This window comes from Phascolarctos cinereus, unplaced genomic scaffold (genome assembly GCF_003287225.1).
Source record: "Phascolarctos cinereus isolate Bilbo 61053 unplaced genomic scaffold, phaCin_HiC Scaffold_1;HRSCAF=81, whole genome shotgun sequence".
NCBI lineage: Eukaryota > Metazoa > Chordata > Mammalia > Diprotodontia > Phascolarctidae > Phascolarctos > Phascolarctos cinereus.
The window spans coordinates 216,846,603-216,859,315 of record NW_027555514.1 but is presented as its reverse complement, the minus strand read 5'-3'; the positions used below and the strand labels follow the sequence as shown (position 1 = coordinate 216,859,315).

Here is a 12,713-nt window from a genome sequence, read left to right as displayed (position 1 = left end):
TATACATCACCCCTCACCTCCAAACAACTCTCCAGAGAAACGCAAAAGCAAATATTTAGATATTGTCTATAGCTGACAAGATGTCCTAGTCCCTAGCCCTGAGGCTGGTGAAGGGGTGTAAGTAGGAAAGAAGTCGTCAGCCTTGCTTGCCAAATCCCCTCCCCAAGCAGGCAGAGGAAGGAAAAGAGGAAGAGAGAAGGAAGCTTTGACTGTTTTGGTTTGGGAAACGAAGAAATAGAGATTGGTGTGTTAGGAGGAAAGGCCCAGGGCCATCATGACAGGAGAAAAAGGAGAGTCTGAAACTGGCTCGAGGAGACAGCAGCTGAATCTATGCAGGCCTAGAGGGATGAAAAAGTGAAGAGGGACTCCAGTCTTTCAAGGAGAGAAGGGCTAACCACCTGGGAGGAGGAAGTCTTCAGCTTTTGGTCTTTACAGGTCTTCTGGGGTCCTATTGAGAGCTACATCTCCCACTTCCCCGGGTGAACCTGAGTCCAGGCAGCTAGGGAGGGCCCGCTGGTCGGAAAGGGGCTGGGAGCAAGCGACAAGCCCTCTTTCTTAGTTAACTGCTACCCAACAGGAGACAACAGTGATTTTCCTTGCTTCAGCGATCGCCCAATAGTTTTACTCAGCATGGAGAAAAAATTAAAATAACTCCCTGAAGAAAATTATACATTTTATTTCACAGTGAAAGCAAGCTAGCGAGACAGATAATTTGAGGGATCACAGGCAGGGAATGCAGGTCCAGGAACCCCAGAGGAGGGAGTCACAACACCAGCCAAATCTTCATTTAGAACTGGGTGTTCAGACAGAGTTAAATGGTCTGGAAGGGGACATAGAGGAAGGTACATAAGGGGAAAGGACCCCTTAGATCCCTTCACAGAAATTAAAAACAAAAACAAAAGCAGGACAGGCTGTGCTGAAAGGAAGAGGAGTCAATACAGAGGACTGTAATACATCCAAAAAGCTTCATCATTAATAATCACAAATAACCCTCTTACCTTCCCTCCTCCCCAATCCCTGTCTGCTCCTGGCCTCCACCTCCTTGGGTCTTTTTCCTTGGGACCTTTAGCAAGTTGAGGCCCAGTTCCTGGGATTTCCCCTCCCCCTCCTTCCCAGGCAGTTCTGAAGGGTGGGAAATGGTGGGATGGCATCAGGCTCAAACTCAGGAAATTACCTCCATTGTAGATGGTGGAGAGGAAATGCTATAAACTTTTATGGGGCCTTAGATGGCTGCTACATTTGTTTCTACTGTACAATGCTTCTTCCTTTTTCTTCTACAAAGTCCTTCTACCACCCTCATGTCCTTACTGTCCAGTGAGGAGAATCCACAGTGTGGTTGTTTTGATTCATTCTACAGCCACCACCATTGGGAGAATTTTGCCTCCTTTTCCCTAAATAGACCCTAAAGGACATGCATCAAAATGTACGTCAATAAATACAAGATAGATTTGAGCCAGGAAGGCTTACCTGTACTGCTTGAACTAACCAGATAACTTAGCCCTTTGCTCAGCAAAGTGGAGAGACAGACCTAAAGAGACTCATTTTATACTATGAAGACACAATGCAGACCACCCCATGTCTGTCACCTCTCCATCTTCATACGTATATAATTTCATATACTTCTTCCCAAGAAGATTTTAGAGGGAAAGTCAGATGTCACTGCCTCTTTTTCCCATTACCACAAACATGCCAAGACAGTGTGCTCCTTCAGGAGATGCCACTTGAGGAATAGTCTGATTCCCTTTGCAGACATTCAGCCTTTCCTAGGTCCAGATCCTCCCGTCTCCCTTTCCCCCACCCCTAACAGTCTGTGGCAAGAGACCCAAGAAAGGAAACCTGCCATCCAGTTCCCAAAGAGACTCTCCAACTGAGAGGGCAGCCCTGACCAATGGGGCCATGAATCTTCAACTGCTTTTTCGCAGAGACCAGAAATCCAATAAGGCCCAAGGAAGGGTGACTCCAGACATGGATTACTTATATAAACACAGAGATTATATCATATATGCATAAAGAACATATACATGTGCCAGTACACTCATATCTTCTTTTCTGTTCAAATGTATGCCCCCAACCAAGCCAAATGGAGGGTGCTTTCTCCTTCCTCTCCAACTCCCAAGGCCTAGAAATTTAAGATTCCTTTTCCTTCATTGCCAGCCAACCTGGGCACCCCCAAATCTAGTCTTGAAAGCCCTCTTTAGGAATGACTCCCAAAAGTAAAGGGGACCCCCTCAAGAAGCCTCTACAAAAAGTTTAGAGACTCCTACCCACCTTCCCTTGCCCTTCCCCGTCAAGAAAGAGAGGATTGCGTGGCCGCCTTCTTTCTTTATGTCTATTTGGTCTTTATTCAATATGACAAAATATAGTTTCATAATGGACCCGGAGTCAATAAATAGTTGGGTGACAGTGGTGGGGGAATTTCCCCGAAGAAAGTTGCCAGGAAGGGACTACATTGTCACCAAGAGTTGTTACTGGAGTCAGAGAGCACATCACATGAAGGTAGACCCCAATATATACAAACAGTGCAGGGACTCCGGGGAGCTGGCCCTTGGCATGCGGGGAGCTGGTTTGGGGTAACATTTTCCCCCAAAACTGAAAGGAGGAGTAATGCTTAGGGACATCAAGAGGGCCTGGAAAAGAGTGTCCAGAGTTCATTAAATTTTTCCCTTTTCATATGTAAATCATAAAAAAATAATGAAAATCTAGTTTAACAAACGAAACAACCTCCCCACCCAAAAAAAAAATTAACCCACTCACTCACACAGTCAGACCATCACCCACACCTACAGAATCCCACAGCACTGAAGAAAAGATACCCTTCCTGGGCCTGGTCCCAACTCGCCAGCTCTGTAGCAGGGCCCCCTTGAACAAAGAAAGGCTGAAGGTCGCCTGAAAGGGGGTGTTATACATTTCGAGCCCAAAGGTGGTGGCTCTGCCCAAAGAGGGTTGCAGGGACCACCCTAGCCCTGAATAGACCACTGCCGGCCTCTCCTTCAGGAAACGTAGCCAGAGATGAAGGGGACAAGAAGATGGGACTAGGGGTTTCTTGGCTGTTGCCTTAACTGGTAGTGCGAGGTTCAGGAGGAGAATTTTGAAGGCAAAGAGCTCTCTCCTTCCCCACGCCTGGCCCATCAAACAGTCCCGGGGTCTAGATCATTTTAGTGAGACCCTCTACGAAGATTTCACTGGGTTATTGGGTCGCCAGGAGGGCTTAGGGAGACAGACTGAAGAAGTGAATGAACAGAACAACACACTCTGAGTCAAGCTGCGGTTGGAAAGCTGAATGCTAATCGAAAACCGCTTTTGTCTGCAGGGTTGGGAGAGTCCGTGACAAATCCCCCCAGCTCCAACACACACACCCCTCTACCCCCATCCTCTAAAAAATTTTCACACACATAAGCAAGCGCGCGCGCACACACGCACACACACACACACACACACACACACACACACACACAAAAGAACCCAAAAAACAAACCCCCAGGAAAAAAAGAAAATTAAAAGTTTCCCCAAGGTAAATTCAAGCCAACTAGAGGAACTATTTGAAGGGACTGCCATATCCCATATCTCCCTCTTCCCTTTAAAGAGCCTCTTTGCTTTTTAATTTGGAATCCTTCTTCCATTTCATCCTTCGGTTCTGGAACCAGATCTTGATCTGTCTCTCGTTGAGACACAAGTTGTTGGCGATCTCAATTCGCCTTCGGCGGGTGAGGTAGCGGTTAAAGTGAAATTCTTTCTCTAATTCCAAAGTCTGGTAGCGCGTGTAACTGGTTCTGGATCGCTTGCCGTCTGTCTCTGGAATATAAACCCCACCCCAGCAAGTGCAGGAACGGGTGAATAGTTTTTTAAAAGTCCCAGCGTCTCCCTACCCCCCCCCACCCCCACCCTAAGATCAGTCTCAGAACTAGCCCCACAGACTAGAGAACAGGGCAGGCGGGCAAAAGGGGGTAAGGAAGGGAACGAAAGCAGCCCCCGGCCCTAGGGAGAGGCGACACTTGGCTCTGTGCTAGGGAAACTTTCCGCTCCGACACTCACTTACCCAGAGGAGGCCGAGGGGGATGGGGAGGGAGACCCGGACTCCAGCGAGACAATAAGACCTCCAGACCCCGACACAAGGGGATCCCCCTCCCTTATCCTCCCCTGCTTCCTCCCTCCCTCCCTCCTGGGTGGAAAGCCTCCTCAGTCGCCCCCGCAATGAGAATCATTTCCCTAATAATGGGGGTGTTGGTGAAGGGGGGGATCCCCTCTCTGTAAGGCCAGCTTGCCTTACCCCTCAGATCCCTCTATTTTTTTAACTCCCTCCCTCCCCCCAAAAAATTGAATATTGCCTTTTATACACGTTTTGTTCCTATGATCCAATTATGTCGTCGTAAATTTGGGCGCATACAGCCTCTAAGCCTTTTAGTGGACAGTTTTACGAGCAATTGATGCCTGCACCGTAAAATTTATGGCCGCAGGTTTTTTCTTTTTATTTGCCCCGTATGGCCTATAAAACCCAGGCGGACCCGAGCGCACAAAATGAAGCCCTAAAGTTTACCGTGGCTCATGTGGAGTTTGGTCATCCACGGGTATATTTGTGGCGGGGCCGGTGGCTGGCTCAGTCCTGCGGGCTGCCCAGTCTGAGCCTGTTCTTCCTTGATCTCCCCACTCCCCTTAGATCTGTCCTCCAGCGCCGGGCGAGCCGCCTTCTGATTGTACATCCCGGGGTTTAGAGGAGCCGGTTCGTCTCTGCCCAGAGCGTGTCCCGGAGCTGCCACCGTGGTACAGGCGGGTCGGTCTGGGTGAGGTCTAGGAGTGGCAGCCATGTCTAACCCGTGGAGAGAGTTGGAAGGAGCAGGCGGTGGGAAAGTGATGCTTAAGTCCAATCCACTGTAGCAGTACCTGGATGGCTGCACCTCTGAGACAGATCCATAGTTCCCACAAGTTTGCATGCTATAGGCAGGAATATTAGGGCTTTGCTTATAGAATGAATTGGCTACGTAGGAGCTCATGGCGGGGAGGGACGAAAAAAATTTCTGCACCCTTTTTGATTAAGGGTGATTTGTGACTCTTTGAAGTTGAGGGGTTTTTTGTTCTCCAAAGTGCACAATTTATAGGTGGAGATATCTCTTTCTTTATCCTATGCGCGCTTTCCAAATAAGGGATCCTTAAATAGAGTCACGTGACTCGGGCGGCCACTCATAAATTTGGCTTGATGACCTCCGGGAGGTTAGTGATGGAAGCCGGCGAAACGCATCTTGATATGTTGGCACAGCCCAACCGAGGGGAGAGGGATCGAGAGAAAGGGAGAGAAGAAGGGGGAGAAAAAAAAATGGTTGTTGGAATTAGGGGGTAGCAGGGACAACGAGTCCACAGCGACACCTGGCGTAGGCTCGGCAGTATTGCGCCCTGGCTCATCATCCTGGCCTCTCCTGGGTGGATTTTTCTACCCTAGCGAAGAGAAGCTGTGCTGTTTTACACAAACCCCCCTGAGCTGGCCTTTTAAATTGTATTTAATTTTAAGGAAAGATGGGGCCTCATTTAGGATGCGCAGAGGGGCTTTTCTGAATAGATCGACGCCCCTCCCTCCCCCAGGGTCTTCTAGGATGGTTGGAATGAGTTGGTTTATAGGAATTTGTGCGCGTGTTGGGGGGAGGGGGGAAGAATTGAAGTGGGAGTAGATGCTAGACCCTTCATTTAGTGGTGGCTGGGAGTGGATCTGTTTCCTCTTTCCTAATTAAAAGGACCTAAGTTCCTTGCCTTGGGGAAGGGGGAGGAGCAAATAGAGTTGATTAGGTTTCCGAAACGACTTGACTTGGAAAGGGAAGTCTAGCCACTCAGGGTTATTTGGGGAAGGGGAATGCCTGGATCTACAAGAGTTGGGGAGGCTGAGGTGGGTGTTGTGGAGGCAAAAGTAGACTGAAAGGATGTCTAAGAAGGGCTTGAAGGTGAGGAGAAAATAATTATGATTAGACCTCACTCCACATTCACTCATATCCAACCCCACAGTAGGAATTAGAGTAATTTAATGGTGATAGTATAGGTGATATGTGTTTTATGAAAAGTGAGACACAAAGGCCTGCAAACGAATGTGGTTTGAGTGGAGAAAGTGGTATTTGTGTGCATGTAACACACATGTATTCAATATGTATCTATATGCATAGAAAATAGATATTATGTGAAGTCACAGGAAAGTAGGATTTGTAAAAATCCCCATAAATGCATATTTTCCACCCTTTGGGGCAGGTGTGTGCAAATAGGTACTTTCTAAGGGCTAAGGTCTTCTGGGTTAGGTTCCTATAAGTCAAACTCTTTATAGAATGTGTGCGTTTCTTTGGAGAAGGGGGTGGGGACATGACAGAGAAGGGAGAAGACTTTGGGGAGGAAAGAGGAGAGATCTGGGGGACCAGCCAGCCAGAAGAGGTCCTAGATCAGGACGGGCAGGACATGATTTCCCAGTTGGAGGAGAGCCCATTAAAATGTCTGTTGGTTTCCATTTCTTTTTCCCCAACTCCAAATCACATTCTTTCCTTCCTTCCTTTCCTTCCTGGGGAAATCTCCGCCCTTGGATTGAGAAACACCAAGCTCTGGCAGCTGCCTGGGATGTGTGGGGTTTTGGAAATCTTCTTGGCTTTTCATTCCTCTTGAAGACCCCATCTCAACATTCCAATTCAGTGGGAAAAGATTTCCTTCCCAGTTTGGGTCAGGATTTCTAAGCAAGGCAGGAGGGAAAGAGAAGGCCCAGAGCAGGGGAAAAGACCGGGTTGAACTTTGCTCTTCAACCAGACTTGGGAGCGTGAAGGGGAATCTGAGGGAGAAGGAGAATTGGGGTGCTGATGAGAGGCGAGTGAAGAAAGATATATTTTTGCCCTTATGTCCAAATCCCAGCAGAAGAGAGGACTAAATTTCCCGTCTTTATTTTTCTAAGCGTCCTTGAGTCGCCAAATCCTCTGTGAACTGACTCCAAATCTTTTCTTCACCTTTCGCTGCCTCCGACACATCTCGCCTCAGCCGGCCCCTAGTTCAGGGGTCAGCTTGCCAGCTTTTTCTCTCTTCTGGGAGCTCCGTGCCTGGAGTGAACTTCTTTTCTTTCCTGGGTTTTATTTTTTTGGGAGGGGATAGTGGGGTCAGGAGGCAAATCTTCAAGGTTTGGAGTCTTTAAGGAGACTTTGAGAGTGGGATTCGATTCCAACCTGAATTGTGGGCTTTTAGAAGGGCATTTTCCAATGAAAAATTCGATTTTTTTCTTGTGGAGGGGGGGAGGGGGGAAAATTAAGACTGCCTTTTCCCCGGGAAAGGATCGAAGGGAGCTTTTCTCAGCTCAGAACAAGAGGACAAAGAGGAAGCAGAGAGAGAATGTTTCGGGGCTCCTGCTCCTGAAGTTTCTGAGAGGAAACCAGAAGGGAATGGGAGTGTGCAGGGGCTGGAACTGGGGCTGGGGGAGAGAAGCAGCCGCCAGGGGAGGCATAGAGACGCAGCAACGACTCGGCGCCAGCACCAACTTTCGCCCATGATGTACAGGAGATGGGGCGAGCGAATGAGCAGAAATCAGGATATAAACTTTTAAAAATAATATCAGTTTTATTAAATACTCGAGGACCGGTCTGGGAGACGGATTTATACAGGAGGGTAACACGAGGGGCATTTTTTTCTTTTTTGTATTTTTTTCTCTTTTTTTTCCTACTGGCTAAACAAACTTCATTCATATTTTTCTCCTTTCAGACCCCCCACCCCCTTTTTTTTTTAAATTTGGGATTGGAACATTGACGGCGCTAAACATAAATATAAATACAGAGACCACAAATACAGCTAAAAATATTCACACAGAAACTGTCACAGTTTGTTATATGCCATAATGACCCCCGAGGATTCTTTAAATACGATTGGACTATGCTGGAAAATATGTCGGAACTTCGGGGGCACTGAACTGGGGTACTGGGATTGGAACTGGGACCAGCAGGGTTTGAAAGAAGGGGGAAGCTTCCTGCCCACTCCAACAGCCCCAGGGGTTGTTTTAGACCCTTAGCAGTGTCTCTACGTAGGGCCTCGATGACTCACTCGGCTTTAGAGTCCCTCTCGCCCCTGGGGAGGCTGAATGGGAAATAGGCGCCTTGTGGGTCGGCTCTTTGCTGCTGGGCTCTAGAGTGGGGCTTGGGGTGGAGGAGGAAGGAAGATCCAGTCCTCATTCAAAGTGAGCCCTATGGCCTCTGAATCGAGGTTCAGAGACCTAGGCTCCCAGGGCCGGCGGGATCAGGGAGGTAAAGGGAGAGGAGGCCGAAGAAAGAAAGGGAGAGAGGGAGGGAGGAGGGGGTGTTTGGGGAGAGGGAGCAGGGGCGCGATCTGACTTGAAGGTCCACATTTGACTCCCTAATTTTCCTGAGGGAGTCAAAATATAAATTGTGCCAGTGATAAATATAGGGTATGTGAGAAAGGAGGGGAGCAGAAGGTCTGGGGAGGAAGAGGAGAGGAGTGAACTGGGTAGTGGGGGAAGGTAGGGGGGAGGCGAGACAGTTTTCACTCTTTCTGTTTTTCTTCTTCTGTCTCTTCCCGCTTCTCCTCCTTGCCGCCTAGGCTGTCGGCCGCGGCCCCTCCGCCGCCCCCCCGACAGCGTGGAAGTGAGATTAGATTCCTTTTTCCATTTCATTCGGCGGTTCTGGAACCAAATTTTGATCTGTCTCTCGGTCAGGCAGAGCGCATTGGCAATCTCGATCCGCCGGCGCCGGGTTAGGTAACGGTTGAAGTGAAATTCTTTTTCCAGCTCCAAGGTCTGGTATCGAGAGTAGATCTGCCGGCCGCGTCTCCTGTCCGCCCCCATAGCCGACCCCTAGAGATCCGGACACAAAGCAAACTAAAAACAATTAGTAAAGGGGAATAATCCTAATAATTCACATAAGGAAAAAGAAAGTGTCTCTGTCCCGCCCAACTCCCTCAGTACCCTACTGCACCCCTCTGCCTTCGCCTCTGCCCCACCCCCATCTTAATTCCTCGAAGCCTAGGGGGGAACTTGGACCCCAACTTCCTCCCAGGTCCCCAGTGTAGGGGATAGGTATTGTCCTGGAGGTGAGGGGATTAAGAAGAGGGTGAAGTGATATCGGGCTGAGGGAGAAAGTCTGAAACCTTAGTTTGAAGAGGAGAAAACCCCAATTGCTTAGGGGAGGGGGGAGAGAGGAGAACCCTCTAGAAGTGCATTTGACTTGATTTTCCCTACTTTCTCAGGTTCCCTCTGCTTTGCTCCCTCTCTTGCCCTTTAGAAACTTCTCCCCTTCTCTTCTTTCTCCCCTCCCCCTTCACTCTTCCACTCTGCCTGACTCCACTTTCAGGGGTTCCCCCAATCCTTCTCAGTCCTTGTTCCCATCCCTAGCCTCACCTCCCCCTTAGCTCGCCTATAACCCCTCCAATCCATCAGGGGAGAGGGAGCTAGGGAAAGGGAAGGAGGAGGGGGAAAACGGAGGAGAAGAGGGGGCCCTGTCTCGACGCCGGCGAGGAGAGGAACGTGATTGTTTTTATGGCGCTATAAAAAAAAAAAAAACTCTCCGCCTGTTCTTCTAGGGAAGCTGCTCATAACGCCAGTTCACTTTATTTAATTTATATCTTGGAGCTGTAAAACTCACCACTGTGCGAATTCATTCGCTGCATCCAGGGGTAGATCTGGATACTGGTTTTCTGGTCTTGGGGAGCAGTCCTGCTTTGCTCAGAGCTAAAGTCCTGGGCCATTGAGGTCTGTGTGTTGTGTGCTAAGGTGTTCTGCCTGCAATTTGAGAGCATGTCTTTTTCCTGGTAAAAGGAATTAGATCCATAGTCATACGGCCCCCGGCTCGAACTGAACACGACATTCTCTTGTGGCGAATAAAAGGGAGACGAGTAGATCCGGTTCTGTGCCACCGCCGCTCCATAGGTCGAGAAATGTCTCACTGGATCATAGGCGGTGGAATTGAGGGCGACGTTGGGGAGAACGTCTTGACCCCCGGCGAGATGGCACGATAAGGACGGGTTAGTGAAATAGGAATTCATCCCTTCGCCTTTACCTGGTCGGGCTATGATTTCTTTAATATTTATTTCTGTCTCCAGTTTGTACTCGGAACTAGATGGTTATAGGGACGGCTCCAATCCAGGACAGACAAAATGACAAAGTCAGCTGACCCCCTCGGAGCCAATCGGAAGCTAGATGTCAAGAAGGGGGAAAAAAATCGCTCCTGCTTCTGTTGATTCCCTAGTTGAGACTAAGTGTGTGCATTCAAAGTAAGACTTGGATTTCTTTTAATACATATTATATTCATACATAATATATATTGGTATAGGAAACCAGGTTTGGGGAACAGAGGAAGAGGGAGGAGGGGCAAGGCAGGCCCTTGAGCCAGCTAGAGAGGGAGAAAGTCCTCTCAGGAAAATCCCACATCCAGTGCTAACCCAGATTAGATTTGCCCAGGAACTGGCCTGAAGAAATGGATGCATTGCTACCTGATTGTGTTATATGTAGGGTCGCACCTCTTTCCCTAAAATTATCCCTGCCCAACTCCAGGAAGAGCCCTTCAGTGGGTAACAGGCAACACTAAAGCACCCAACCCTATTTTTCCGTTCCCTCTGAATGGAGGCTCAGACAGAATACGATGTGTCTTCCTATTGATTAAAAAGCAAAAACACCTCAGGGGTAGAAAAGAATTCTATTAAATACACTGGCCAGTGGAAGGAGAGTGGGGCTGATAATCTTAGCTGTGGAGTGCATTTGGGAGAGCAATTCAAAGCCCAAGTAAGAGACTAGGAGAACTCTCGACTTTACAGGGAGAGTGAGAAGTTATAGAGCTGAGTTGGGGTAACGGGGAGCTGGCGTGTGCCTCTTCTCTGCTTCCCCAGTCTTCTCTTGGGGTCTCCTGTTGGGACTATGGAGAGCATTTTTCCTAACAGTGAAAAATTTGTTTGTAGGGTTGTTTGGGTTTTTTTTTTAGAAAAGAAAAGAAAAGGAGAGAGAGAGAGAGAGAGAGAGAGAGAGAGAGAGAGAGAGAGAGAGAGAGAGAGAGAGAGAGGGAGGGAGAGAGAGAGAGCTCTTTCTGAGGGGCATTCTGGAGACATCAACTGTGTTTATGTTGGAGAGAATTTATGATATGGAGAGGGTTGGGGCTGGTGGGGTAACTCACCGAAAATCAGCTAGGAAGATTGTTCTTGGAGAATATAAGATCTGTTGGGATTAAGGGTACTCTGTCCCCAAACCTGAAGCTCTAAGTCCCACTCTGGACTTGCTGCTTGTCAGTAGATAAGCCCCCAAACTCTAGCTTCCAGGGTTTGGAACACAACCCAGTAGAAAATGTTCCTCTCCTCAAACCCAGAAAAACGTGTCGCTTGGACCCAGGAACCTTCCCAATAACCTTCATCCCTCATCTATCCCCCTATTTTCTTTCCAACTTACTGCATTGGTCAGAGGAAGGAAAAGAAGGGAGTTGAAAGCTTCAGAAGGAACAGGAGTGGGAGAACATACATAGAGGAAGGTGTCGTGATGGGGTTTCTCTTCTGTTGAAATCAAACTTAATTCAATGTCGGCGACATAACCCAGAGATCCTTTGATTTGACAAGGGGGGGGAGGGCGCTGAGGCAGGGGGTGGGTTGGAGGAAAGAGCTCATATTTTTCTCCCTCTTTTTGGCTATAACGAGAACCCGGATGTCGAAGGATTTTATGATCTTTTCCTTCTGTGTAACAAAGCGAAGTAATCAATGGGTAGCAATAAAGCCATAAACGGGACTACACTGGGAAAAAAAAAAAACTCGTTAATTCATCTTCTATAACATTAAGGTTTCCCTGGAGTGTCGCTGGGGGAAAAAAATAAAGTTTGTAACCAAAAAGGAGACAGTGTGTAGTAGCTAAAGGAGAGAATATGTTAGTTAACATATATACCTCGTTACTCGATTGACGTGTTTTCCTGTGAAGTAACTTGGGTTGCCTATTAAAAAAAAATGCATTCCCATTCCAAATAGTAGTGACAGACGATTGACTAGTATTTAGAAGGTGTGTGTGGGGGGGAACTCTTCAATTGTTTGGGAATGTCCTTGTGGCCTTCCTGCTTTCTCTCCACAGAGGTGGAAGAGAAAGGAGGAGGTAGGGGAGGGATTATAAATTAAGAAAGAAATTTTGACACGTGTTATCTAATTTTTAATAACACACCAGCACACACGCGTGTATTGTGTTCCTCTCTCTAGTATCCAGCTGCCCTCGAATTCATGGCATGCCTAAGCAGTAGTGTGCAACAGCTGGCTGGGTCTCCAGGCTCCTGTAGGGTAGGAAAGGGCGGGGCGGGGGGGGACTAGTGATGAGGCAGGAGACAGATCTTCGAACCCCTAGAATGTAGGGCCACACTTTAGTGAGCCCCCTCCTCCCTTCTGCTTGAAGAACAGCGGTGTAACAAGTAGAAGTGGCCGGAAGAGAGAGTAAATTCTTCCCCATTCCAGAGAGTGATTGCTAACCGAGATAAATCATGTCAATGATATTTCCTTCAAGATATTAAATTGTTGCAATGTACAACAAATTGAATGATATAAGATTGGATGTTTTAATGAGGTTTCGTTTTCAATGAGTCTTGATTTTTTTAATGTATTTTTTAAAAATCTTCTCCTTTTATGGATGGGGGCGGGGGAGGAAATCCTCGAACCTTGAAAGGGCTTCTGGGGGAGTTCCGAGGTGAACCTCCCAGCCCGGATGCCCAGCCCCCACCCCACCCAACTCTAGACTTCACCCAGGTCTAAAGAGGGTG

General features: G+C 48.1%; 2 protein-coding genes across 2 annotated transcripts; both read right to left on the bottom strand.

Annotated features, from left to right (window-relative positions):
- Window positions 1-732: 732 nt before the first annotated feature.
- HOXC5 (homeobox C5) lies at window positions 733-5,201 on the bottom strand. The gene is made up of 2 exons (XM_020966246.2): window positions 4,535-5,201; window positions 733-3,792 (listed from the first exon to the last, which is right to left on the bottom strand). Exons 1-2 carry the CDS (start codon window positions 4,986-4,988, stop codon window positions 3,578-3,580), a joined length of 669 nt encoding a protein of 222 aa, XP_020821905.1. The 5' UTR covers window positions 4,989-5,201; the 3' UTR covers window positions 733-3,577.
- A 3,196-nt stretch (window positions 5,202-8,397) lies between these two features.
- On the bottom strand, window positions 8,398-11,297 carry HOXC6 (homeobox C6). The gene is given in 4 exon segments (XM_020966244.2): window positions 8,398-8,577; window positions 8,579-8,788; window positions 8,790-8,800; window positions 9,588-11,297. Coding segments are annotated over 4 exon segments (708 nt in total). The 5' UTR covers window positions 9,988-11,297; the 3' UTR covers window positions 8,398-8,490.
- Between the last annotated feature and the right edge of the window lie 1,416 nt (window positions 11,298-12,713).

Bases quoted from the DNA above. Each gene is read 5' to 3' on its own strand.
- HOXC5 (XM_020966246.2), bottom strand. From the start codon at position 4,988: ATGAGCTCCTACGTAGCCAATTCATTCTATAAGCAAAGCCCTAATATT. The intron at 3,793-4,534 runs GTAAACTTTAGG...TTTATATTCCAG, and splicing joins CAAACTCCACATGAGCCACG to AGACAGACGGCAAGCGATCC.